This window comes from Apiospora phragmitis, assembly GCF_038363925.1.
Source record: "Apiospora phragmitis strain CBS 135458 chromosome Unknown utg000002l:1.0-5516284.0:1.0-5523493.0, whole genome shotgun sequence".
In the NCBI taxonomy this organism is placed as follows: domain Eukaryota; kingdom Fungi; phylum Ascomycota; class Sordariomycetes; order Amphisphaeriales; family Apiosporaceae; genus Apiospora; species Apiospora phragmitis.
Window position 1 is genome coordinate 5,313,660 of NW_027117400.1, and position 24,890 is coordinate 5,338,549.

Sequence of the window (24,890 nt, forward strand, 5' to 3'; positions counted from 1 at the left end):
TATCGGGCCGTGTGCTCCTTATAAATTTCTCTCGAGCAGCAGTGAAAGGCGTTTCCATCAGATGTAAATCCTCATTACATGTCGGTTATGTGCCCTGGCACGCCCAAAACGCCATTCCAAGGTCACGAACTAATCACTTTCTGGCAAGCCACCCCTTGGTCCAGACCGACCTGCATAGTATGGCAGAATCCTTTCTATTGCAGTTAGCTATTCTGTATGAGTCAATTTAGAGTACCTAACCACGATCGCGAGGGCCGATCGATCGAACAAGACAGAACCGCTCGAGTTAGCTTTTTCGGGACCGGACCGGCCTGTTCTAGGTATGCGCCGCAACCCATAGGTCCTGCATAAGTATAAACCTAGGCCTTGGCAGGGTAGGCGATGCCAAGAGACACCTTGACGGGTCCTCGCCACATAAGAGCTTCTGTAGACTCAATGGGGACCTTGAGGAGTGTCGCCGAACCAGACAGAACTGAGATGGTGTATCTCGACTGCAGTGACCGACCTTTCGCTGTAAGGTCCGGGCCCACAGGGCTGCCGAGCTAAAAGCTGTAGCTCCGGGCTATATCTATTCGGGCCGCCGTGCTGTTGCTGGCCTTGCCGTGTGCTTTTCATGAGACCCGGCAGAGGGCGCTTGTAGTTATCAGAGATGTTCACTGGGACAGCCGCTTGTAGTTATCAGAGATGTTCACTGGGACAGCTGAACTTGAACATCAGCCTCCAGCCACCCAGTTTACCGGCACGGCCATGACACGTGCATAGTATATGCAGTGCAGCGGCTAGATACGGCTGCAGCTGAGCTCGGCCATGCGGGAATGAAACTTCTCTGGTCTCGGAAGTCGAATTACTACCTATCAGCCAGCTTCAAGACCTTTTAGACGAGAGGTCGTTTCTTTCCAAGTTCGCTCACAGAAATTGGTCTGTCGGTTGTGACTCGAGCCAATTGAAACGAATAATTACCCAGTGATTGCCCTCTCATTGGCATTCGTACTTACCTTAGGTAGGGATGCACCATGGTGAATACCCAAAGCGTCGATGGCGGGGTTCTATTCTGAAACGTGGCACCAGTCAGCAACTGACAGCGACCATGTGAGCTGCGCACTAGACGAAAGGAAAGGCGGCCCAAACGAAGAGGGAAATGGATAAACATCTCACCTCACATGTCGTCGTCTCGAGGCTGCAGAGAGACGACAAGCAAATGAAGAACAAGCAGAACAAGGCTGTCAGCCTGTCGTCGAAACAATCCTAATTCCGATGCGTCTCTAACGTCCGTCGATCCCGTTTCAACTTCTCCACCCCTTGCCCTGTTACATCTGGAGTTTCATGGGGGCGGCCCAGGGGAAGAAAAAAACCACCACCAAACAAGTCAATGGTGTTACATTCGATGCGATGGTAACCTAAGTACGTTTTAAAGTAGCAAGTCAATTTCAATCTCTGCCCGCATAGAAACCTCCGCAAGTCCCACTCTCCCGTGACCAATGGCGTCCTCTGGGTAACGGACAATTCTACCTACTACCGCAAATACCCAACCCGCATTGAGGCGGAGGATCGAATTTCGACAATTCGCCCATTGTTCGTTTTTTCGAGATCCCATCCCACTTTCATCACCCCCACCCCCCAGCCAGAGAGGCCGGCCAGCCAGAGAAGAGAAGATGGACTTCGAAGACGGCCCTTTTTCGCGGCGCTCGCGGCCGACGTCGCTCAAGAGCGAGCGGCGGGCCTCGTGGCGGTCGCGGCCGGGCGACAAGCGGGACTCGCTGCGCCTCGAGCTGCGCGACTCCCTGCGCGTGGTCGAGAAGCGCAACTCGCTCAACTCCATCACGCCGACGAGCGGCCTCGAGTTCCTCGTGCGCCGCGGCGTCGAGGGCCTGCACCGCGTGCCCTCGCCCATCTACGACGAGGAGGGCAACCTGGTGGAGCACCCGCCCGGGTCGCCGCTGATCCGGAGCGCCATTATGCCGCTCGAGACCATCGCCGACCGCATGCGCGAGAAATGGGAGGCGGCCAACGGGTCCGCCGCGGCGTACGACCCGGACGCGCCCAGCCGGCTGATGAACTTGCCGCTCGAGCTGCACTACCTCATCATCGACCAGCTGCGCTTCGGCGACGTCGAGCGCCTGCGCCGCACCTGCCGCTTCTATCACGACCTACTAACGCCCGACTTCGTGCGCGAGCTATTCGGCGGGCCCCAAGCGCTCGCGAGCCAGTTCGCCGGCGTGTGCCAGGTGTGCCACTACATGCCCGACGACGAGGCAACCGAAACGACGCCGGCCCTGATCCTGCAGCCCGGGTCGCACCCGCTGGCCTCCAAGTGCTTCCGCTGCAGCGTGCAGGCGCGCGACCTGCACGTCGGCGACGCCGTCGTGCTCGCCAACGCGGGCCGCGCCTGGGTGTGCCGCTGGTGCGGCTGGCCCGTCGTTGGCGGCACCCATAGCGGCGCCAGCGAGCAGTTCCACGCGGCCTGCTACGAGCGCTACTACCGCGTGCTCTGGTGCTTTCTGCTGCTGGGGTTCGCGCAGTTCTCCGTCGGCGTGGTCGCGGGGGCGCTGAGTCTGGCGTACTTTCGGGAGGATTTGGCGGTGTTCGTGCCGGCCGTGGTATGTCATAACAGCCTATTCCTGATTTACCCGCACCCCTCATATGAACCTCTTTTTCGTATACTAACGGCTGAGATTTGCAGATCAACTTCGTATTGCTGTGGGTGTGTATGGCGTTCCTCGTGCTCAGGGGCAACTACGTGAGGACGTATCACTGGGTCGCGCTGGTCGAGCTCACAATTCTCGGACTATGGATACCACCCCTTTACATGGTGGCGAAAAACCTGGAGATACATCTTCGCAGCCCGATACGCGCTGCTACCATTGCAGCACTGGTGTTCTTCACGGTGAATATGTGAGTTATATTCTTCTTAGGCGCCTTTTACTCAAGATGAATATTCCTATGGGTACTATACTGATTTCTGCGGGCTAGGTTGTTCCGACTACTGAACTGCATCGGCAACGTCCTTCTAATGTTCGAGTATGACATGACCAAACACCACAAGCCGGAGATACCCCTGAGGCGGCGCGTGTTGAACCATTTGGTAACGGGGTTGATATACTGGACGTATCCGCAGTGTGTCGAACAAAAATACCCGCCGGATTTTAATTGAATGGTGGTGGCACACCCAAATAATGATGTAAATAATGATAAACCTCAACTCTTGACGCCCACCAAGCGTTCCTTACATTTCCCCGTGAGCTGGCGGCAACGCCGGATTTTGCGACAGGACTTTTCCTCCCATTCCATAAGAGATCGCATCCGTAAATTTTCACTTTTGCGGGTGTTCCGAGCGTTGTAGGATAGTTATGACCTACCTAACCTCGTCAGGGCTGCTGTAAGATCAACAAAATCGGAGTTGACAGTTTTAGCCGTACTACGTGATACATATCTGATAGCATAACGCATAACGCAAGTAGCGCAAACCCGGGATGTCCCCGAGAAGCGTCGTCCATATCTCGGCGAATAGCGACATCGAGCTTTTCCTCTTGATCTCGTCGTTTCTCCACTTGCGCCGTCCGATCGCATCGTGCTTTTTCTCAAAGAAACCTTATTCGGACGTCCATCAGACCCATCACGACCATTCAGTGGAGTCACTGACTCGGCGGCTTCGGTTAGATCTACCGAGGAGCCTGGAATAAAATGGTTCGCTGGTGGAAGACAACTAATATACGAAGGCAATATCAAAAACATGTTGAATAAAACTAGTTGGAGGTTCAACAAATGCTGGCGTCATGTTGCGTATCTGTTTTTCGAGTTGCTCGTATTGTGTGTGCCGGCAGTTAGGTTAGATCGTCTAAATTTAGGAGAAACTGCACCGTGATCAAGCACCGGTTACTACCGTACAACGACTTGGGCCACTTGGCAGACCCTGATCGCCCAAGTTCGACACACATAAAGGACAATCGCTATCGAATTCTAAATAATATTGGATGTAACCATTCATTTGGATTTGAATGGAATGACGACGATGGTACGTAAAAGGCGCGGCCAGACCGCAGCGGCGCAGCCCGGTATCTTCCCGCGGCGGCGTCCGGCAGCACCCCCCTGTTGGGGATTTAGCGGGGAGGCATCGTTCCACTGCCGGATCCTGGTCAGGCCATCCCCAACCTACCATCAGGAGACCATGCCCATCCTGACAACAGAATATGAGTAAACGAGAAACAGCACAGTAAAAATGAACTTCCCATCCAATAGCTCGCTGGCTCGCTATGGATCGCGCTGCCGTTACGAGGGGGGCGGGGAGGGATCCTGTTATTCCTTATTTCACATGATGATACCCCAATGTGACCCCGGGAATCGGGGAAGACTGTGCCCCCAATAAATAAATTTGGTAGTAGGCCTGATCACACTGATTCCTGATACTTTACTTACACGGACTTTCAAGGCTTCTCTTGAAACGCAGACTTCTCCAAACATTAGTTCAGACGGATTATGTCAGTACTCTTCATGTTATCACCACTGCCGCACTACTTAGTCACAGGCGTCCCCGAGACGTTCCCCGAACCACCCCACCACCACCACCACCAACTGCACCCACAGCACAGCGGAAACAGCAACAACATGCCGTTCCTGTCCAGCGCCAGCCAGAAGGTGAACCACCTGTTCCAAGACCTCATGCACCCCGCGCCGCCGTCGCCGCGGCCGAGGTGCGGAGCCCCTGCACCGACATCCGCGAGAGCGACGACGCCTATTTTATCGACGTGGAGCTCCCCGGGGTCGTGACCGACGACATCCGGCTCAACTGGACCAACTCGCGCGTGCTCCTGGTCGAGGCCGACGCCCAGCGCCCGCCCGAGACGGTCGAGGAGGAGGAGGAGGAGGAGGCCAAGGACGGCGGCGGGCTGACGCGGGTCTGGTCCCACGACGACAACTGCCGCCAGTGCACGCAGCAGTGGCACCATCACCACCAGTACCACCCTGAGGATCGGACGGCCGGGAGGGGCGGGAAGGAGCAACAGTACCTGCTGCCGAGGCAGGACAAGTTCAAGCGGAGCGGCAGCTTCGGGGGGTTCGTTGGTGGTGGCAACGGCAACAGCAACAATACCGGCGGCAGCTTTAACAATAAGAGGAGGAGCAGCATGTTCAACTTCAACAGCAACGGGGGCGGCGGCAGCAGCGACGGGAGCAGCAGCAGCATCAGCTGGAAGCACCCGTTCCACTTCCTGATGCGGGAGCGCCGCGACTGCGCCTTTGCCCGCGCCTTCAGCTTCCACGTCGACATCGACCAGGGCCATGTCACCACCGAGGTCAAGGACGGCTTGCTGCACATGCGAATCCCAAAGCTGTTTATGGATGACGAGTTGTCCGAGATCGAGGATTGAGCGATATTGCCGTCGTCGGTGGTGTTCTTTTAACCAACAAGGAACGAAGGAAGACCAGGCGAGCTTCAGTTGAAGCCCACTTAGTGGCATACACTGGCAGCCCTGTCCTGGGCATTGTATTTGATCTTTGAATGCTTTGGCTGTGTAAAAAAAGCGAATGGAGTTTTGTAGGGCTGGCTTTGATTAGGGAAAGGGCATGGTATGGTGTTTTCACAGCGCCCAGTGTATCTCTATTGCATCACTTCACAGCGGCTTCTTGTCGTTGGGCCAGGTTTCACGGTCCATCGATGCATACTTTTGGTTGGCCAAAGTCGATTACTGTTTACCTAATGGGGTACTGTTAATATTTCACTCGATCTGTTCTCGATTACTCCATGGCCTGGGAAGATGATTGACGCGGAAAAGTAACAGCATGCTTGGTCTGGTGAGTGAGTGGGATCTTCATCATCGGAATGCGGCTGTACAGTTAGGGGAACTGACTAATAAACTCATTCACCTTGAAACACATGAGCTTCATCAATGACACATCGCGACTAAAAAACCAGACAATGGGTTCTTGATGCTAAATGAGAGACTTTTTAGATATTCGCTTAACGCGTTCCTTGTCTTCGCCATCACCGACCATAATAAACGTTTGCAGGTTTTAACAACTATTTTGATCCATCAAACCCTCCGCCTGGTAGGAACAGGAAGTTCAAGATAGCGGCCCCTAAACCTACTAAGTAACTTTCCTCACGGTGTTTTACTTCATTCCCTAACGGGCCAACTAGCCCACGGCCCGCTCAGATCAAGATGCTAACCGCATTCCAGCTCGGGCTCAGGACGTCGTAGGTAATGGTCTGGTCATCAGTAGCCTCCGCATAAGTCTTGAACTCCGACTCGGACCTGGCGAGCGCCTCGTAGAACCGCGCCGCGGCCTCCTTGATCTTCTGCTCCTTCTCGCTCTTCTTGTACTTGTACACGTGGTACTTGGACGCGGCGTAGATGATGAGCGACTCTTTGTCTCCCGGCTTGAACGAGAGCAGGTACGGGATGCGCGACGCCAGCAGCCACTCGTGCGGGTGATTCATGGGCAGCGCGGCGACGAGGTCGGCCTCCCCGTAGCCCAGCAGCTGGTCGCGGTACAAGGCGGGTGGCTTGTTGACCACGAAGGCCTGGTAGTAGTTCTGCAGGTAGTTGACCGACGTGTGCTGCGGGCTCGCGATGTGGATGCGCATGGTGACGCAGTCGACGAGGGCCTCGAACGTCCTCAGTTCGGGGAACGAGCCCAGGTTCGCCCCTTGCTCCGCCACGGGCGCGCGCATCTCGCGCGACCAGGCCTGGTACACATGTTTTGGCTAGGAGATGATGACGATAGTTAGTGGTTTGGGAGGGGTCTAACGTTAGGGGGAAGAAGGATTTTTGCCAGCTACTTACCATGTCGCCATGCCCAATCTCCCTTCTGCTCATCTACGTTCAGCTCCTTGTTGTAAATAAAGACCGATTTGTCGGCGCTGCCGCGCCAGTCGATGATGATGGCGAGTGGCTCAAGAATTCCATTGTCTGCCAGGTTGAAGAGGCAGACCGAGGACAGGGCATACCGATACGCCTGCCGCTCCTTCTTCTTACCCCCCTCCTGGTAGGTCTCCTTGAATTCACAGCGGAAGTCGTTAGTTCCTGCAGCCGCGCGGAAGTAAGAATAATCCTGCACGTAGAGTGACTCGGGGGGACTCGGCTGCTCTCTGGCTGATCTTGGCCTTCATCTGGCCATCTTTCGGGTCGGTCGCTGCGTCCAGGAAAATCTTGGTCCACTCTCCGGCTTGTCTGATGGTGGTAGGGTTCGTGCCCGTGAAGTATTGCTGGGCAAATCGTGCATCCGAGTACCAGTCGGGCAGGTTCCCGATGTTGGGCAGGTCGAAGATGTCCTTCTGGTACCACCGCTTGCTCGAATCCCGGTTGTTGTACTCCTCGACATCAGCCAATGTGGATCCCTCGTCAGGGATCGACATCTTAGCTCCCACGCTCGCTTGGCGTACACACCCCAGGAACGGTTGGCGATGGCAGCCCACTAGTAAGGCATTATTCTGAGCACACGTGGTAGAATCAAGCTCTCTCATAGGGCGCTTGTTTGGTCTGGGCAATATGGACCCGCCAAGAGCCTCAACTCCTGTTCAACGTCAACAAGACCGCACGACCACATATAAAAGGGCACTCGCCAAGCCACCGGCCAAGGCTCACAGGCTCCTTGGGTACTCTCTGCTCGACGTACGTAGCAGGCTGATGAAAAAGTCGGGCCATTTGCTGCTGCGGGAGAAAACGAAACCACGGTTGCGCCTCGATCCAACAACCGGCACTGCCCAGAGTAAGGAGCCACTCAAGGGGGTGAACGACCCCCATTCCAGGAAACGATCGATTCCGAGATGAGGGACCCTTCAGTCAACTCGAGGCATCAATTGAACATGGAGGGTTCACATGATGGATGACAAACCAGAGCTGAACCATCAGCAGGTGCAAGGACTCTACAATACTTCGACCACTACCATGAGACTCCTGGGAGGTGTCCCTTTGGGTTAGGCCGAGTTGAGTACCATGCGCCTTTCAATATCGGCGCCGCAGCCTATGGGGAGACAGTTCATGCAAGAAGTCTTGGAACGTGCCTCTATCCCAGACGGGCCTTTTACTCTTTTCATCACCGTCGGTCAGCGCATATGGTTATATGCGCGGGTTGGCTGCGGGAACCCTTCGGGGTTTGATATCTTGGTATTTGACCATGCATATGAACTCGGGCGAATCCACGGTTAGAACGGCACGCGGGCAGCTCAAAGAGTTCGCCTCTCGAGAGCCAAGGCCTTCCATGGGTTTTCAGCCCGCCGCAATGTGTGCACCAGCACACTGGAGCTGCAGCCAACCAACACGCCTAGTGCATATGCGACTACTCGTTTACCGTCTGGGCAAATATCGTCCATGAGAAAACCAAGACTCTAGACTTTGCGGAATCCAGTATTCACTGCTGATTAAGTCGAGCACGCCCTCTCGTGGAAAGGCATCATTGGTCGGCTTCTCTGGCCGCACTTACTTCCGTAAGGAATGACCGAGGGTCAGAATGGGACCAGAAGCAGGTCATCGTGGGTTCCTAATTACGTGCTGCTGAGAAATGTGTTGGGGCTGTCTAACCTAGGAACATGCACCGAAGTCTTTTTCGAGAACCACTGCCCTGGGATCGGCAGCCGTGTGTAGTGGTATCACTAATAGTACATAAACGCCTGCTCGTATATATGAACGCGGGCATTGCCTTGTATGCAACTGATTTCCTTCCTTCTCCCCGAGTCGCATCTTAGCCGGTGACCCTCGTGTCACTACTTGTCGTCCAAAAGGAAACGTCAGCCATTTAGTCTTGTGTATCTTTTGGTTCGACCAAGGCCGACAAGATGCCAGTGCTGCATCAGTTCGACTATCTCTTGCCATAGGCACCATCTTCGCCTTTCTAGACGCGTGGAATATCGGTATGTTCCTCCCCCCCTGTGACGGAGACGACCGCTAACGAGACCACCCGCGTGAAACAGGCGCCAACGATGTCGCCAACTCGTGGGCCACCTCGGTCGGGTCCCGCTCCGTCACCCTGATCCAGGCGATGGTCCTGGCCGCCATCATGGAGTTCACGGGAGCCGTGGGCGTCGGCGCCCGCATCACCGACGTCATCCGCACCGGCATCGTCGAGACGGACCAGTTCCGCGACAACCCGGGCCTGCTCATGCTCGGCATGACCTGCGCCGTCATCGGCTCGTCCGTCTGGCTCACCATCGCGACCCGCATCGGCCTGCCCGTCTCGACCACCCACTCCATCCTGGGCGGCGTCATCGGCATGGGCGTCGCGTCCCTGGGCGCCGGCGGCGTCATCTGGGTCAAGGAGGGGTCCGGCACCGCCGTCATCAACGGCGGCGTCGTCCAGGTGTTCCTGGCCTGGATCATCGCGCCCGGTATCGCGGGCGTGTTCGGCGCCATCTTGTTTCTTATCACAAAGTTCGGCGTCATGCTGCGCAAGGACCCCGTCAAGATGGCCCTGTTCGCCATCCCCGTCTACTTCTGGCTGACGGCCTCGCTCATCTGCATGCTGCTGCTCTGGAAGGGCGGCAGCTACAAAATCGACCTGACCGAGCCCGAGCTCGTCGGCACCATCATCGGCGCGGGCGCGGGCTTCGCCGTGCTGGCCTCCGTTTTTGTGTTGCCCTGGATCTACCGCGTCGTCGTTCTCGAGGACTGGCAGCTCCGTTGGTATCATCTGCCCCAGGGCCCGCTGCTGCTGCGGCGCGGCCCGTGCCCCGCCGCCGGCCGGGTTCGGCGGGCCTGTGCAGAACTACTACGCGGGCCATCTCACACGTGAAGAGCTCGAGGCTAAGCGGATGGCCCACCGCGCCCCTGAGGGCGACGAGGAGTCCGCATCCGCCCGCGCCGGCGAAACCCAGGCCGAGAGGAAAGTCGTCGATTCGGTCCTCGACTCCGAGACGCACTCGCAAGAACCTCGCAACGACCACCCGATTCTCAAGAAGGGCCTAGTCGGCCCCCAGCCTGAAGGCAAGTGGTTCGCACCGCCCGTCGCGTTCTGGTGGGTCAAGAAGCTGCTGTTCAACGGCGTCGACCGCGATGTCGTCAGCATGCAGCACAAGAAGGACCTGCTCTCGGGCGACCTCGAGGAGACGCACGCGCGCTCGGCGCACTACAACAACAAGGCCGAGTTCATGTACACTTTCTTGCAGATCCTGACGGCCTGCGCTGCTTCTTTCACGCACGGGGCTAACGACGTGTCCAAGTGAGTGATATGAAATCTCTCTGCTCCTTTTTCTCCTTTTCTCCTTTTCTTCTATCTCAACGTGACTGGCAGACTGGCTGACACTATTGGTTTTCTACAGTGCTATCGGCCCTTACTCGACCATCTACCAGATCTGGAACGAGGGCCAGGTGCCGGGCAAGAAGTCCAACGTGCCCGTCTGGATCCTCGTCTTCGGCGGGGCGGGCATCGCGCTCGGACTCTGGACGTACGGGTACCGCATCATGTCCAACCTGGGCAACAAGCTGACGCTGCACTCGCCCTCGCGCGGCTTCTCCATGGAGCTCGGCAGCACCGTCACCATCATCATCGCCACGCGTCTGAGTATGTGACCATTGCCCGCCTTCCATTTCTGTTGCACACGTCAACAACTAATGATTATCTTTCCTTATAGAACTCCCCGTCTCGACTACGCAGTGCATCACCGGTGCCGTCGTCGGCGTCGGTTTGTGTAATGGCGACTGGCGTGCCCTCAACTGGCGCATGATCGGCTGGATCTACGGCGGTTGGGTTATTACCCTGCCGTGCGCCGGCATCATTTCGGGCTGCTTGATGGGCTTCATCATCAACGCGCCTAGATGGGGCCTGGAGACGTAGGAAGGGAGATGAACATGATGTCTTGCGTCCTACAATCGGCCACTGGAGCTTCTGGGGAGGAGGGGCTTGACCGGACGGGAAAGGGCTGGCGGTGGTGGCCGTACATGTACATTAGGCGGACTTTTACTACCTACCTGGTATCAATGGTTGGGTTGGAAGCACGCATGTACTCCGGATGATATATAGACTAGAATACCCAATTTGATCACTCTCTGGTGTGCTGTATTGGCTCGATCCTGACCTACCTGTGTGATGACCATGGCAAAGCTCCCTCGTAAACTCCGTTCTCTACAATGCCACCAATCCATCTTTCTTGGGCCCAATATTTCCCCGGTTTCGGTTCCCGCTCATTGACTTCGGCCATGCAATGCCGTCAGCATCATCGTGTCTGAGGGCCCTGAATTAGCTTCAGCCACCAATGGAGTAAAGTCGGCCGATGGTGTAGTGGTTGACCAACACGCCTTGCCCTGCCACGGTTTGCCTTCAGCCAATTTTGCGCTTGTCAGGTTCGCTCCTTCCACTTTGTCGGCTGCTTGCAAACATCAACCACGAGAGGGTGTTCGATAAGTGATCTAGATTCTTCCTCAGGCGGGGGTGTTGCTGGCGACTGCCCTGTTAATTAATCAAATATCAACCGTCCCAAGTATGTAACTACATAGATGCACCTGCCTCTATCCATCTTGTTGATCCCCTGCCTGCTCGTGGGACTTCTGACTCACTGTCGGCGGAGTTTCACCCGTTCCTCCAATTCAGCGTACCTCACTCACAGTACTCGATGCAGTTTCTGTTGGTCATGGCGAGTGACCTCGCGCACATAGGACTCGCAGCTTCCTGTTCTTCATCCTCGAACCAAACTTTTGACACATCCAATACGTCACAACCTGAGCAGGCAACAGGCTGCCACCAGTTTATTTGGCTACCTACCTTAACAATTCAAAGTAGCAGACTTCCGCATCTCCCATAACACTTCTCTGACAATCACTTCTTCCACTCGTCCTCCTCTCCCTTGTCACCTTCGCAATCGTGGCATTTCTGCTTGGGGTCAGCACAGAGCTCACTATCTCTCTGCCCTAATCGTCGTACACTCACTCTCACTCAATCCCTTCCTTAGTGGTTGAGCCTTCGGCATTGGCTTGAAGCGTTGCAAGTGTCGATCCTTCACGCTCTAGGCTGGCAGCTACAGCTTTGCCGCAACAATCAAGGTATGTTTACAGGTGTCTCTACAACCATCCATTGGTTAGCCCATTTGCCTGTTTCTTGCATCAGGTCTTCCCCTCGTAACATCTTCCCAATGCCATTCTGTTTCTTCTCTTATTCAGCTTCGTCTCGGAGATTACCTTCTCACCGCTTTCACTAACTTTGCCAGCCAGCATTCTCTCGCTACTGAGCCAGCCTCGTAGCCCGTCGTCTTCGGCCTCATCGCTGACCAACTACAATGATGGCCGCTACTCGTAGTAAGGCCAAGAAGACTGCCAGTCCCAGTGACCCTAGTGCTACTGGCATCCCCGACGACGGACCGGAGGCCGTCCCCAACATCCGAGCCGGTAGCACAAGCAGCAGTGACGGTGACGGTGGCCATGAATATGACGACCATGGAGATGAATCTGAAGATGACGACAATCAAGACCGCGCCGCTCCTTCTCATAGTCTGAGTGAGAACTCCCGCAAGAGACGGGCCATCAGCATTGCCTCTTCCAACTCCCAGTCGCCTCCCCTGAAGAAATCCAAGCTCAACCTCCAGCTCGAGCAGGAGATCAAGAAGAAACGAGCAATACTAGCGGATCTTAATGAAGAACTGGGAGACTATCGCGGATTAATGGTCACCTATATAGAATTACAGGATGATTATTTAGAAGCTCTGGACTTTGCGACGGAACAGATGAATGCTACAAACCACTGTCGAGAGGAGATCCGTTCGATATGGTATGGACAAAGGATTATTGCGAAGGGTATAGGCACGTTCCGTGGTGTGCTTACTATGCTTTACTCTTGGGTCCCTTAACGCAGTCGTCAGTGAGATCGTCGATATGGCGATACCGTCCATAGGGACTTTTGCTCTACGAGCACTGATGAGAACTGCAGTGCACAACATTGTGCTGCTGGAGTAGAAGAAGAATAAACAAATCTTCCCCCAGAATGATGCTTGAATCGCTCCGTCGTGATATAAAATGCTTCAATTGTGTGGCCAAATCGCTACTTGTAGTGCCTACAGGGCCAGCGCTCAATTAGGTTATTCGACAATAGACGGTTCACGCAGTCCCTAATTCACATTCCCGTACACACGAGGGGCTGGACACGCGAACTAACCTTGGTCGGCTTCAGTCTCAAGTTGCACATGCTGGGACCGCCAATCATTTGTGGGAAGATTCTCTTATTTGACGTGGAGTATCTTGCAGCCGCCCTCTAAACCATCTGCATCTATCCGCGCGATGCCACCCCGGGGTATCAAAATGCCCAGCCATCTCTCTATCTTGCATTGGGAGGGGGTGGGGCTCAGTTGGCCAAATCAAAACACACTCTCTTTCTCCTTTCAGGCTCATCCATGGGTCTCGGCCTCTCTCTCTCAAGACTTGCTGGTCTTGATATCAACTAGCAGGCTCATCTGTGCGAGCCATTTCCTCGCGAACTCCTCCTCGCTGAACCGGGTGGCCGAAATCCGTGCTCTCTTTCGGACTGAGAGGGGATCGGGCAGTGACAGGGCCTTCTCGAAGCCCTGGGCAAACTCGGTAGCAGTGGTGGCGTGGAATCCTAGTAGCAAGTAGTATCGTTAGCTGGGTGTTTCATTCCGGAGACGGGGTGCAGAACTGTTGGCACATACCTGTAGGCTCCCCATCGACCTTGACGACGATGTCCAGCTTCGGGCCGCCGCTGTCGTGCACGACGGCGATGAGGCCGGCGGCCTGGTACTCGACGACGCCGATGCCGAAGTGCTCGTTCCACATGCCATTGACGCCGACGTAGGCCTTGCTTAGCCACATGAGGATGTCGGGCCACGAGGCGTCGAGCTGGAAAATGACGCGATCCTTGATCTGCAGCTCATTGACCAGCAGCCGCAGCTGGTAGACGCGCTTCGAGTCGGTGTCGTCGCGGACGCTACCCACGAGGACCAGCTTCGCGCCCTCCGAGGCTTGGGTCTTGGAGGCGACGAACTCGGCGAAGGCGTGCAGGATCAGCGTGTGGTTCTTCTCGGGCCGGAACTGTGCGATGTAGACGAGCACCTTCTCGCGGCGCTTCTCGCTCTTGGCGTCTACCTCGATCTGGGCGGCGAGCTCGCTGACGGCGCAGGGCGGGTAGACGACGGCGATGGGGTGGCTCTGCTTGCGGTGCTGGCGGCGTGGGCCCCAGATCTTCTGGACGTGGTCCTGGGTCCAGGTCGAGTTGGTCATGACGACATCGACCGAGGCGCCCATCCAGGAGTAGGTGGCGGCGAACAACCTCCAATAAAACATCTTGGCCTGGCCGCGGAAGCCGACGCCCTGGCCAGCATTGACCCCCTTGTCGCCAACGGCCTTGTTGGTGGGGTCGAGCGAGTCCAGCATATCAGTCGAGATGGTCGGGTAGTGGACGTAGGCGCCCGTCGGCATCTGTGGGAACAAGACCTTGCTGAGTCCAAGCACAAAGGCATAGCCCATGGTGTCGACGAAGATGTCGGGCACCAGCAGGGAGAAGGCATCCCAGCCCAGCACCAGAGACCCGAGAGATTGACCGAGCAGAGTGAAGTGCGGCCACGTCGAGGAGAGAACCCAGTGCCGCGTGGACAGGTACAGGAAGGTGACGGTGGGCGGGTGGATGTGGATGCTGAACGTGTTCTCGACCCGGATGAGCATCTTCTCCTTGTTCACGTCGTGGTCGCCCGTGTAGATAACGCACTTGGCCTTGGGCCACCGCTTCTGCGTCGCCCGGATGGCGGCCCAGAGGACGCGCTCGCCGCCGCCGCCGGCATTGCAGAAGGGGTGGAAGAAGCCGACGATGCCGTCCCAGTCCTGCTCGCTGCTGCCCTTCTCGCCGTTGTGGGAGGTGCCCAACTCGGACTTTTTCTCAATGTTCTCCCAACTTTTGTCGCTCAGGCTGCTGCTGTCCTTGGAGTTGCTGCTGCTGTTGCTCTTGCTCCGCGATCGGCGGTTGGCGGCGTGGGCCTTCTCGTCCTCGTCGGTGATGCGTATTATCAGGGCCCGGCGCCCGTCCGTCTTCTTGCGCAAGTACCAGCCCAGCGTGGTGCCGACGGTGTTGGCGAGGGCGTGGAACAGGACCGGCACGCCGTAGTTCCAGAGTAGCAGCGCGGCCAGGGGCGTGCAGGCCAGCGCGAGGAGCGTGTAGAGGACCGTCGCCAGCGCCATTTCTTGTGTATGGGAATGTGTAGGTAGACAGACCACACACTGTTGGTGGGGAATGGACTCGTGAAGTGGCAGGCAGGCGGGGTTGGTTTTTGGGAGGAGGACGACCTTTGTAGCGAATGGATCCCACAAACTAGCTGGCTCTCGGGTGCGTGCTCGATCGTGAAGTTCGGCGCACAAAAAGGCGGGGGACGAAAGTCGGTCGTGCCTGTTCAGGCTGGGGTACAGTGATCGCTGTCACCCATCGATTGGATGTATTGGTTTGCCTGGAAAAATAAGAGGAATAAAGAAAGAGAAGAGAAGAAGAAGTGGACAAGTCGGCGGGAGAGGGAAAGCAGTAGGGACTGGTGGTGAAGTCACAAGAGAAAAAAGAGGTTTACGCTGTCATCAAGTTCAAGGATGGGACGAAACGAAAATGGTGTGTCCCTGCAGTGTGGTCCAGAAGCCAACCAGCAATTCCCTTGGCTGCACTCACACGTCACCCGTCAATCCCACTGTTAATGCACCTGCTGCAGATTGGGTTACAGGGGGAGGTCGCTCACTAACGTCGGGTCGTGTCGCCTGTGGTGTGTGGTGGGGGGGTGCTTGCTGGTATGGCTTGAGAGTATGTAAGTACTTAGGTACTTGGCCATTCAACTACTATCAAGGACGGACTACATGCCGTCTATTCTCATTCTGATAATTGGGTAAGAGGACAATCGACTTGTAACATCAGTCACACAGAAGCGTCAATTTCTAGGTGTTCTTTGTTCATACATGAGACTTGTACAGGCAGCTTTGTCAAAAGAAAGGGCCATGTGAAGATGATGTCTCTGGATTCTTCGTGTTGTACTTGAGAAAGCACGGGCCAATCAATTGAAAGATCAGCTGGACCCTGGTATCGGGATGGGCGAGAGATCCTCATTACATTGATGGATGGGATCATCTGCTTCAATCTTGTAATCTTGTGATGAATGGGCGCAGCTGCTCCAAGATCAACCTGTCACTGCAGCACTCATTAAATTGATAGGCCTGTCCTGTAAGATGTAGCAGCATCATGAGTCTCCATCTCCATCGACATTTCGCTCAGGCGACCTATTCATCTGTGCTGCTCAAGCGCCCAAGCAGCAGCTTCCTCCATCCACACTCTGCATTCAAGCGACTACAGGCTGCTGCTCACTTACAACAACCTGGTCGTCAAAGACGCACGCTCTTCACCGAGTCCATACAGGCCGCCGCCCAGGGCTCCCAGGACCTCATACTAGGAGTTCACGCCGCCACCGGCCTACCATGGGCTGCCGTCATCCCTCTCATCGCCGTCGCGGTCAACGCCATATTCCGCCTTCCCTTTAGTGCCTACTCCCAGAAGCTCCTGCAGCGGCGCAAGCGGGTGGAGCCCTTGATGCAGGCATGGCGCCAGAGGGTCATGAAGGACGTCATCATCCGCGAGCGGACAGATCCCACCAAGGTCCAGTCTATAGTCGAGGACCGACTGAAGACAACCCAGAAGCGGGTGTATTCCGCCCTGGGGCTCCGGCAATGGAGGTTCTATCTCAACATCGCCACCTTCCCCGTCTGGATTTTGGCCTTGGATGGTATTCGAAAGGTCTGCGGAGGGCAGAAGGGTGTGTTGCTGGGATTGCTGACGGGCGAGACGAGCGTCGGTGCCGAATCGGCTACCGGACAAGCTGCTGCTGCTGATGCAAGCAATACCGCCGCCGCCGTGGCAACAACGACCACAGGCGGCCCTGTAGCTCAGGGAATCAGCGCTGCCGTCGACACATCCATGCCCGAGATCACTTCTGCCGCCTCCTCGGTGGTGGGACCGACCACCACGGCCCTTAGACCCTTCCCTGACCACCGAAGGCATGCTCTGGTTCACCGACCTGACCGTGGCCGACCCGTACCACATCCTCCCCGTCGCCCTCGTCGGCATGCTGATGCTGAACCTCGTCCCCAAAAACCAGGCCGCGCGGTCCGCCCTCTTCGGCCAGTGGTGGCGGCGGCGGCCCGGAGAGGAGGACGTCACGAAATTCAACCCGAAGCTCATGACCCGGGGCCTGTACCGCGGCATCGTCTACGCCATGCCGTTCGGGACGTTTGTCCTCCTGGACATGCCGGCCGCGCTGCATCTGTACTGGCTTTCGTCGGCGACGGCGCACTTTGCGTTTGGGCAGGTGTTGAGCTGGGCGATGCCGCTCAAGCAGGAACCCGTGAAGAAGTGCGAGGGCGTGGCAAGCATGATAGTATCCCCCAAGTCTAAGCCGGGACAGAAGGATTGGGAGAAGCTGTTCTGATATAGATACTTGAATGGCGAGGAAAATGAAGCACGGCATTAGTTGCCACAAAATCTTGGGAACGGCGAAAAGCTGCGACGATACTGTACAAGTTTGTGTCGGAATCTTGAATAATAGACAGGTAGTAGACTGTATACACGCGGTTGTAACAACAACAAAAAAAACCATGGCCAAGCACACCAAGAGATCCATCCATTGCCCGAGTCTGTTCACTACGAACGGGGCGCCCCTATAAAACGAAACGCTCAGTACTCAAAGTTTGACAAAACGCCCAGAACGCCAAATATGCCATAATGCCCTTTCCATCTTGTCTCCATCCAGCAGTAAGTAGGCGGGTATAATAACAATATCTTCTTCGTCTCCTCTCAACCCAAGAACACGGCCAACAGCACAATCGTCAAGATGACGGCCAAGATGAGCAGCAGGCAGCAGGCCTTGCTCCGGGCGTTCTTCTGGTACCGTGCCGCGCTCCGCAGCTCGACGTCGGCCCCGCGGGTGTCGTCGCGCACGTTGATGGCGTTGGTCTCGATCGTCTCGAGCTGCTCGCCCTGCTCGTTGACGATCTGGGCCACCTGCTTGAAGAGGGTGTTGAGGTCGGTCACGCCCTCCTCGATCTGGCGGATCTCGTCCTCGCGCTCCTGGATCAGGGCGTCCTGGAAGTCGACCTCGTCCTGCGCCGCCAGGTGGGCCTGCTCCTGCTGCTGGAGCTGCTGCAACTGCTCGCCGCCGTGGAAGTGGTGCGAGTCGGCGGCGCTCGGGGACTCGGCGTCGTGGGCCGCCGCCTTGGCCGCCGTCACGCTCGCGTTGAGCTTCTCGAGCGCGGTGCGCTGCAGGCCCTGGAACTCGCGCAGGCCGCTGCCGAAGTCGCGGGCCAGCTTCTGCTGCTGGTACTTCTGCGTCGGCGTGATGCCGCCGCCGGCCGGGTCGTCCCAGGTCTGCAGCTTCTTGACGCCCTCGCCGACCTCCTTGAACTGGTCGCGCGACTCCTCGAGCAGGGCCTGCACCCGCTCCCGCAGGCGCGGCTTGTCCTGCCGCGTGCCGAGGCGGTCGATCTCGGTCCGCAGCTTGTCGTTGTTGCCCTGCAGGTGGAAGAGGGCGTTGGTGAGGGTCTGGTTCAGGCGCGAGAACTCGGGCGAGTCGCTGTAGGCGCCGCCGCTGGTGCCGTTGCCGCCGCCGCCGCTGCCGGATCGCCGGCCGCCGCCGCCGGATTCCATGTTGGAGAGCTGATCGAAGGACATGGCGGTGGTTGTGTGGTTGGATTGAGGGTATCTCGGATGGATGATTCGAAGATTAGATAGACGGCGTCGCTGAAGAGAGTGGAATGGGGGGTATCAAAAAAAGAGAGATAGATTTTGATTGGTGGTGGCAATAAAAATCAAGCAAAATACACACCTCGTTGACGTTTGAATGGTGAATGTTGCTCGACAAATGATCGACTCGGCCTATCTCGGGTTGGCTCAGGTGAGTGTGATTGATTGCGCATTGATGGTTTCGGGGTTGGGAGAACGCTACGTAATGTGCACGGCCACACTGATGATCAGGCAACTGCATAGGCCGTCCTGGTCGTTGTCAGCCACATCATCAAGACTGCCAGCAGTAAAAGGATCTAGCTAGATGTGGCTTAGCTGCTCTCATGCCTTAGCTCTAGCATTGTTGCTTGCAGCTGCACCTTGACATTTTGAAAGCTCCATTGCTTGTGCTGGAATCTTTTTATTTACTTTGCCCATCTTGGCCCGCCAGTTGTCAACGATTGTATAAAATCCACAGCTGGACTCACCCGCTTGGCTTCCAGTCTGCCCCCCAACTGCTTTCCTTACGGGACTGGACCGATCGATATGAGCCTACGATAATCAATCGAACGCGACGAAAGACAGACAGAGGAATTGCTACCATCATCATGCCTGCGCCGGCGGTGCGAAGGGCGCCCTACAAGGACTTCCTCCAGCCCTGCCTGCAACGACGATTCGCCTCGACCCTACTCGTCGTCCTCGCCATCTCCTACGCCGAAGCCCTCACACTATCGAGCTGGACCTCCGTCATATGGTCCTGGTTCCCGCTGGGCATAGCAGGCCTGCGCACCCTGGCCATCTTCGGCTCGGCGCTCTTGATCGTCGTTCTGCGGATCGCCCACCCTCACATCGGCCTGCGCTCCTCCAACTCGGGCTTCCACACCTTCCGCCAATACGCGCTCACCCTCGAGACGTGCGAGAACATTCTGACCTACACCATCTCGGCTTTCTGCTTCAGCCAGGTCTACCTGTACTCGGTCGGCGAGCATGCTGGTCTGCAATGGATCACCCACCACAGCGGCCGGGCTCGCCTCAACGAGCGCGCCTTGTTCTACACCGTCAGCCTGACTTTGTTGGGCATCTTTGAAGGCATCATGCACTCGGCCCTCGACTACGACCGGCTGCTGCTAGGATCCGTCAAGGCCAAGTCGGAGGAAAGGAAAATGGAGCAGCACAACAACCAGCCAAGGAGGACCCCTTCGAGAAGCTGGTCAAGTGCGCCCCGCGGCTCGTCATGCGTGCCGCCACCAACTCCATCGGTGTCTGTCTGGCCAACTACCTCACTCTCTACAGCCTCTTCTTCCGCCGCACCGCGTGGTGGTGGACCATGACCTTCTTCCGGCCGCTCTACAACCTCCCCAAGACCAACATCCCTCCGGCCAGCGGCCCATGGAGCGTCTGGATGCTCTCCCGATCCATCCTGGCCGGCTTCCTCCTGTGCTTGCTGTGGAATTTCGGTAATGCGACCTTGACTCTGCGCCTGTCCAAAGAGCCTCTCAAGAATGGGTGTCCCTTGACCGCCGAGTCCAAGGACCCCAATGGCAGTCTGTTGAATGGCTTAAAGGCAAAAAAGCCCCGCAACCAGGTATGTATTTCCTTGCGATTAGCATTTTACCTATTGGTTCTAACACGAGTAGGCCTTTGCCATGTGGGAGCTCGCTCTGATTGCTCGAGACTTTGACGCTCGCCGAAAGGGCATATTCGAGGACATTGATCGCAAGGATGGTCCCATGTGGTCGCAGTTCTACGTGATCTGCATCGACACCATCAAGCAGATCGAGAAGCGCGTCGATGAGTTCGGCAAGCCGCCTGCTCCGTCTCCTGCCGCTGTAAAGGCAGAGGTTGCTGCTGCCCAACCGCCGACCCGTCTTGTTGAGCCTCCCACGTCCGCCATGATCTGGCAGAATGCCCCGGCGCCCCAAACATTCCAAGACTCGTTATGCACTTCCCTTAGCGCAAAGGTGAGGGCCCCGGGCCAGAAGCCTGCCGAGATCGGGCCCATGGCCAAGCAGACGGTTACTGAACTCCGGGATTATCTTTTGACCGAGGAGCAGCAGCAGTATGCAAATCCCAACGGCATTGCGGCTATGTGGACCAACATATTCTTGTACCTTTTGCAGTACCCGATCGGCTGGCCCTTCAAGCAGCTCTTCTCGCGCCGCCTCGCCACGGCCGTCCTTGGTGCTCCGCATGGAGAGGTCAGCATCTACGTCAATGCCGCCTTTGCTCTGTCCCAACTGGCGGTCTCGAGTCTGAGCGAGGATAACTACGGAAACGTACACCGAGACGTGCCGGCTATAATCCGGACATTGACCACGGTGATCAAGAAGCTGGAGATCTTCCGCGACAACCTCGTTATCCATTGGACCGACTTGGAAGGCAGTCGGCAGTGCGGACCGGTGGAAGAACTGCTGGACGCCTTCAAGGAGGCCCTCGACAGGGTCGTGTCTGCCTTTGAGGTGTATAGCACGGACCTGCGTCTTAGTCGGACCGATCTTCGGTTGGCCAAGGAGGCGGCGAAGAAGGAGGTCGTCCCGGCTCCGGCGGAGAAGCCACAGAAGCGGCAGCAGGAGCAACGGCAGCATAGACGAGCGGCAGAAAAGGTACAGCAACAACCCGAGATGCAGCAAGTGGGCTAGTGGCGCACGAGAGTCTCAGCACGTTTGCCCGAGTTATGGCGCTTTGTGCGACAGAGTAATAGTATTCCGCCTACCCGGCAGATAGAACTGCTTGCTAAGGAGAGAGGTGCCGTGTCGAGCCTGACCATTGGAAGTTAGCAATCCCAGCGCAACCGGATGGGGATCATCGGCGTTGAGCATCATCAGGTTCACGTGTATCAGGTTGCAGGTAGCCGATAGAATATCAGCAACTATTCGCTAGAGCAGAATGCTGGCTACAGGAAGCAGAAGCGTCTACGTGGTACATGGCCACCGTCCGAGTGTAGCATTCAGTACCACGTCTGCAGAGACGGTCGCTGAATTATCAGTTGCTATATAGTTCAAAAGTGGTGGTACATCGAACGAAAAATACTGATACGTAGTAAGAACACGATGCATGAAAACAAAGAAGTTGTCGTCTTTTTTGACTATCGAATTTCGAGTGCCAACCTGAGTGATGAGACATGTGCGATATTATTAGCTCAGGTCATTCCAACGCTTAAAGGAATGGAATAGGAAACGTGTTGCTGCGCTACTAGCAATGTTTAGCGGGTTGCCACAGAACTGTGCCTTGAAGCCACTAATCTTGAATACTTCCGATCGGATATCTCTCATCGATCAGACCGTGAGTACGTATACACTATAAAGTAAGGGAATACAGCTCATCACAACAAGACGAGGCAACCAGTTGTACAGGTCTGACCTCCATGGTAGGCAAACCTGCATGTTGGAGCGGTGCATCTACTTAAATTTACAGGCCCCCCCCCCCCCCAACACCTAATTTAAAGCTCCGCCGGCCCTCACCCACTCCACGATCCCTCCCACCCCCCTTCCCTTTATTGCCTTCGCGGCTTCGTCATCTCCCTTTCTTGTCTCTCTTTTCGTTATCGCCTGTCACGAGACTCGAGTTCGCTCAGAATGTCATGGTTCTAATCGTTCACATAATTGATAGGATGCGATGATTCCGTCCTTCAATTCACAGCCATTGACTTCCGAAAGCGCGAACCCGGTCCAGCCAGCCAGTACCTTCTAATTCTAATAAAGCAATTGCTCCCCATTGTACTCCTTTGCGAACTCCTAATATGTTGACGCCCAGCCTCGCACCGCAGCAACCATGGCGCAGTCAAAAGCAAAGCTGCATACGGCCTTTCGCATCTTCTACAACTCCCTGTACTTCCTCTTCCAGCTCATCCTGCTCGCGCTGCTCCTCGCGGTGCCCGGCGACATCATCCGCCAGGCCTACCTGTTCACCTTCCAGTACTCCAACATCATCATCATCTCGGGCGTCTACCTCGTCTCCGTCATCATCGTCCTGTTCGTCTACTTCCTGCGGGCTGTACATCACGCGGACCGTCCTGGCCGCCATCCCGCGGAACACCATCCCCATCGGCAAGGGCGATGTCAAGAAGCAGGTGCGACAGATGATTGCGAAGGACCTCGGGAGGAGCGCCGCCATCGCCTGGGAGGCGCGACCGAAAGTTACCGGCCCCAACGAAGAACCACTCGGTCTCGGCATCGTGGCGGAGGAGGACAACGAGTTCGAGCTGCAGCAAAACGAGAAGGCCGCCGAGAAGTTGCGCCGATCGCCGTTTTCCTGGCCCACGCTCAAGAAGTCGCCGACGGTCGAGAGCAAGATGGGCATCGCGCTGCCCGCCGAAAACCCGTCTGGGGCGAGATCGAGCACAACGGCTGGGGCAGCCCCAACTCGCCCGACCTGCCCAACCTGCAGTACAGCACCGTCCTGTCGGAGCTGCCGCACCTGATCGAGGCCAAGGCCGTCTCCCAGGCCCCGGCCGACCGGTACGCCGCGCCCGACCAGCCTGCGTTCGACCCGGGCGCCGTGGCGATGCTGCAGCGCGCGGTGCACATGGGCCTCCGCGACTACGTGCTCCACCTGACGTCGCTCGGCGTCATCCCGTCCACGCAGACCGTGTCCGACTTCCTCGATGCCTACGAGCGGGGCCGCTTCTCGCCGCGGCCCATGTCGAACGCGGCGTTCCGGAACCTGATGCACCTGTTCGCCGAGGTGCTCCGCACCATGCAGCCGCTGGCGCCGTCCGCCCTCAACAGCGCGATGAGCAATGATGACGACGACCGCAACGGCGACATGAACAGCATGTACACCGACAGCCACAGCAACATCGACGACGATGCGCCGCGGGAGTCGAGCCCGACCACGCCCGAGGGCGGGAGTATTCACAGCATGGCGAGCTCCTCGAGCCTCCGGACGCCCGTCGGCCGCAACACCAGCTCACGGCAGCCCTTGCCGCAGAAACGACCGGCGATGGTGGCGCGGAACTCGTCGGGGACGTTGGGGATCTCGTGGCGGCAGTACGGCACCGCACCGACGACCCCGGTCAGCCGCGCGGGGCGACGGTCGATTATCATGACGACAGCAGGTGGTGGTGGTGGTAGGATGAGGGACGTGTCGCAGAGTTCGAGCACGAACAGCGGCAACAGCAACTTCTTCGCGCAAACGCGGCCGCCCTACGCCGCGAGCAGCTACGGAGGAGGTACTGGTAGTGATGGTAGTAGTCTGCGGCGGTCGGCGAGCCAGCAGAGCGGGGGCAGCGTTATTAGACTGTCGCGGCGGGAGGATGGCGTGGATTTGCCGTATGTCTTACGGATTGGCGAATCGTTTTGATGGATGAAATCGCTGGGAGAAAGTATATTATTATTACCTACTGTAAGATGACCAGGGAGAGAGGGCTCCACATCAAAGATGAGATGGAGGAGGCGAGAGGAGGAGAGATATTTGTACGATGGAAAAAAAGGCGACAGACACCTTGTGATACCCATAGAGGAAAACGGGGGGGGGGGGCTTAGTGGCACACTGCAGTACGAGCCTGTCAAGACAAACCACTTTGCATGGCATGGTATGGTATGGCGTTTCTTGGTGATACCCCCAGATAATACCCCGATCGTGCGGAGGATTGGTAGCTGAAGATTTTGGGACAGGCTCGGGCCCGGATCGAAGAAACGGGACATTGTATATTGAAACCACCGGGCCTGTCTTGGTCAGGCCCTTCTTATAAGCAAAACTGAAAATAACGTAATTCCTTGAAGATCCAGTTCTTTCTCTTTTCCCTCCATAACTCATCCAGCGTTTTCCCGTTTCGTGTATCATGATGCCGTAGCCCCTTCAAAGCAGCCGAGATAGGAAATAAGGTAATAAGGGAAAATGATGGACCCCAAAACATGAACACAGAAATATGATGTGCCTCTCGCCACGCTCCATGCATCAAGCAAGCCACCAATGCTGTACAAGAGAGGTTCCGTCAAATGCGACAGCCACAGGACGGAGTGGCGAAGAGAGAAGGGGGAGAGGGTGGTAGAAGTCGTGTATGTTCAAAATACCACCAGTCCTTCAGGGGGGAGGGAAGTGAAGAAACAGAGATGAAAAGTAAAGAGGGCCAGAAGGAATCGGGAGGGGGGCCAAATGCGCTTATATCGCCAACTTGTCGAACAACCACCCTTGATCTTGTAACACTGACGACCATTTCCCCGTCGCGGCTAGTCAGTGGTATGTATCCTTGTCAAGGCGACCGGGCCTAATCTGAAAGTAGGTGG

General features: G+C 56.5%; 10 protein-coding genes across 10 annotated transcripts; 7 read left to right on the forward strand and 3 right to left on the reverse strand.

Annotated features, from left to right (window-relative positions):
* Positions 1 to 1,652: 1,652 nt before the first annotated feature.
* PG994_002436 (uncharacterized protein) lies at positions 1,653 to 3,151 on the forward strand (the record flags this gene model as incomplete). Its single annotated transcript, XM_066853845.1, has 3 exons — positions 1,653 to 2,597; positions 2,681 to 2,892; positions 2,971 to 3,151. The coding sequence occupies 3 exons, from the start codon at positions 1,653 to 1,655 to the stop codon at positions 3,149 to 3,151; spliced, it is 1,338 nt and encodes a 445-aa protein (XP_066721986.1).
* Positions 3,152 to 4,009: 858 nt separating this feature from the next.
* Positions 4,010 to 5,363, forward strand: PG994_002437 (uncharacterized protein; the record flags this gene model as incomplete). Its single annotated transcript, XM_066853846.1, has 2 exons — positions 4,010 to 4,191; positions 4,427 to 5,363. 2 exons carry the CDS (start codon positions 4,010 to 4,012, stop codon positions 5,361 to 5,363), a joined length of 1,119 nt encoding a protein of 372 aa, XP_066721987.1.
* A 782-nt stretch (positions 5,364 to 6,145) lies between these two features.
* Positions 6,146 to 7,351, reverse strand: PG994_002438 (uncharacterized protein; the record flags this gene model as incomplete). The annotated part of the gene is given in 3 exon segments (XM_066853847.1): positions 6,146 to 6,700; positions 6,817 to 7,047; positions 7,064 to 7,351. 3 exon segments carry the CDS (start codon positions 7,349 to 7,351, stop codon positions 6,146 to 6,148), a joined length of 1,074 nt encoding a protein of 357 aa, XP_066721988.1.
* Positions 7,352 to 8,617: 1,266 nt separating this feature from the next.
* PG994_002439 (phosphate-repressible phosphate permease) lies at positions 8,618 to 10,764 on the forward strand (the record flags this gene model as incomplete). The annotated part of the gene is given in 6 exon segments (XM_066853848.1): positions 8,618 to 8,637; positions 8,778 to 8,845; positions 8,906 to 9,675; positions 9,695 to 10,149; positions 10,250 to 10,491; positions 10,562 to 10,764. The coding sequence occupies 6 exon segments, from the start codon at positions 8,618 to 8,620 to the stop codon at positions 10,762 to 10,764; spliced, it is 1,758 nt and encodes a 585-aa protein (XP_066721989.1).
* Positions 10,765 to 12,202: 1,438 nt separating this feature from the next.
* On the forward strand, positions 12,203 to 12,766 carry PG994_002440 (uncharacterized protein; the record flags this gene model as incomplete). Its single annotated transcript, XM_066853849.1, has 1 exon — positions 12,203 to 12,766. One exon carries the CDS (start codon positions 12,203 to 12,205, stop codon positions 12,764 to 12,766), a length of 564 nt encoding a protein of 187 aa, XP_066721990.1.
* Positions 12,767 to 13,327: 561 nt separating this feature from the next.
* Positions 13,328 to 15,101, reverse strand: PG994_002441 (alpha-1-2-mannosyltransferase alg11; the record flags this gene model as incomplete). Its single annotated transcript, XM_066853850.1, has 2 exons — positions 13,328 to 13,512; positions 13,583 to 15,101. 2 exons carry the CDS (start codon positions 15,099 to 15,101, stop codon positions 13,328 to 13,330), a joined length of 1,704 nt encoding a protein of 567 aa, XP_066721991.1.
* A 1,033-nt stretch (positions 15,102 to 16,134) lies between these two features.
* Positions 16,135 to 17,374, forward strand: PG994_002442 (OXA-2; the record flags this gene model as incomplete). The annotated part of the gene is made up of 2 exons (XM_066853851.1): positions 16,135 to 16,980; positions 17,045 to 17,374. 2 exons carry the CDS (start codon positions 16,135 to 16,137, stop codon positions 17,372 to 17,374), a joined length of 1,176 nt encoding a protein of 391 aa, XP_066721992.1.
* Positions 17,375 to 17,739: 365 nt separating this feature from the next.
* On the reverse strand, positions 17,740 to 18,612 carry PG994_002443 (SNARE domain-containing protein; the record flags this gene model as incomplete). Its single annotated transcript, XM_066853852.1, has 1 exon — positions 17,740 to 18,612. One exon carries the CDS (start codon positions 18,610 to 18,612, stop codon positions 17,740 to 17,742), a length of 873 nt encoding a protein of 290 aa, XP_066721993.1.
* Positions 18,613 to 19,271: 659 nt separating this feature from the next.
* Positions 19,272 to 21,302, forward strand: PG994_002444 (uncharacterized protein; the record flags this gene model as incomplete). The annotated part of the gene is made up of 3 exons (XM_066853853.1): positions 19,272 to 19,799; positions 19,823 to 20,248; positions 20,301 to 21,302. The coding sequence occupies 3 exons, from the start codon at positions 19,272 to 19,274 to the stop codon at positions 21,300 to 21,302; spliced, it is 1,956 nt and encodes a 651-aa protein (XP_066721994.1).
* Positions 21,303 to 22,434: 1,132 nt separating this feature from the next.
* Positions 22,435 to 23,964, forward strand: PG994_002445 (uncharacterized protein; the record flags this gene model as incomplete). The annotated part of the gene is made up of 1 exon (XM_066853854.1): positions 22,435 to 23,964. The coding sequence occupies one exon, from the start codon at positions 22,435 to 22,437 to the stop codon at positions 23,962 to 23,964; it is 1,530 nt and encodes a 509-aa protein (XP_066721995.1).
* Between the last annotated feature and the right edge of the window lie 926 nt (positions 23,965 to 24,890).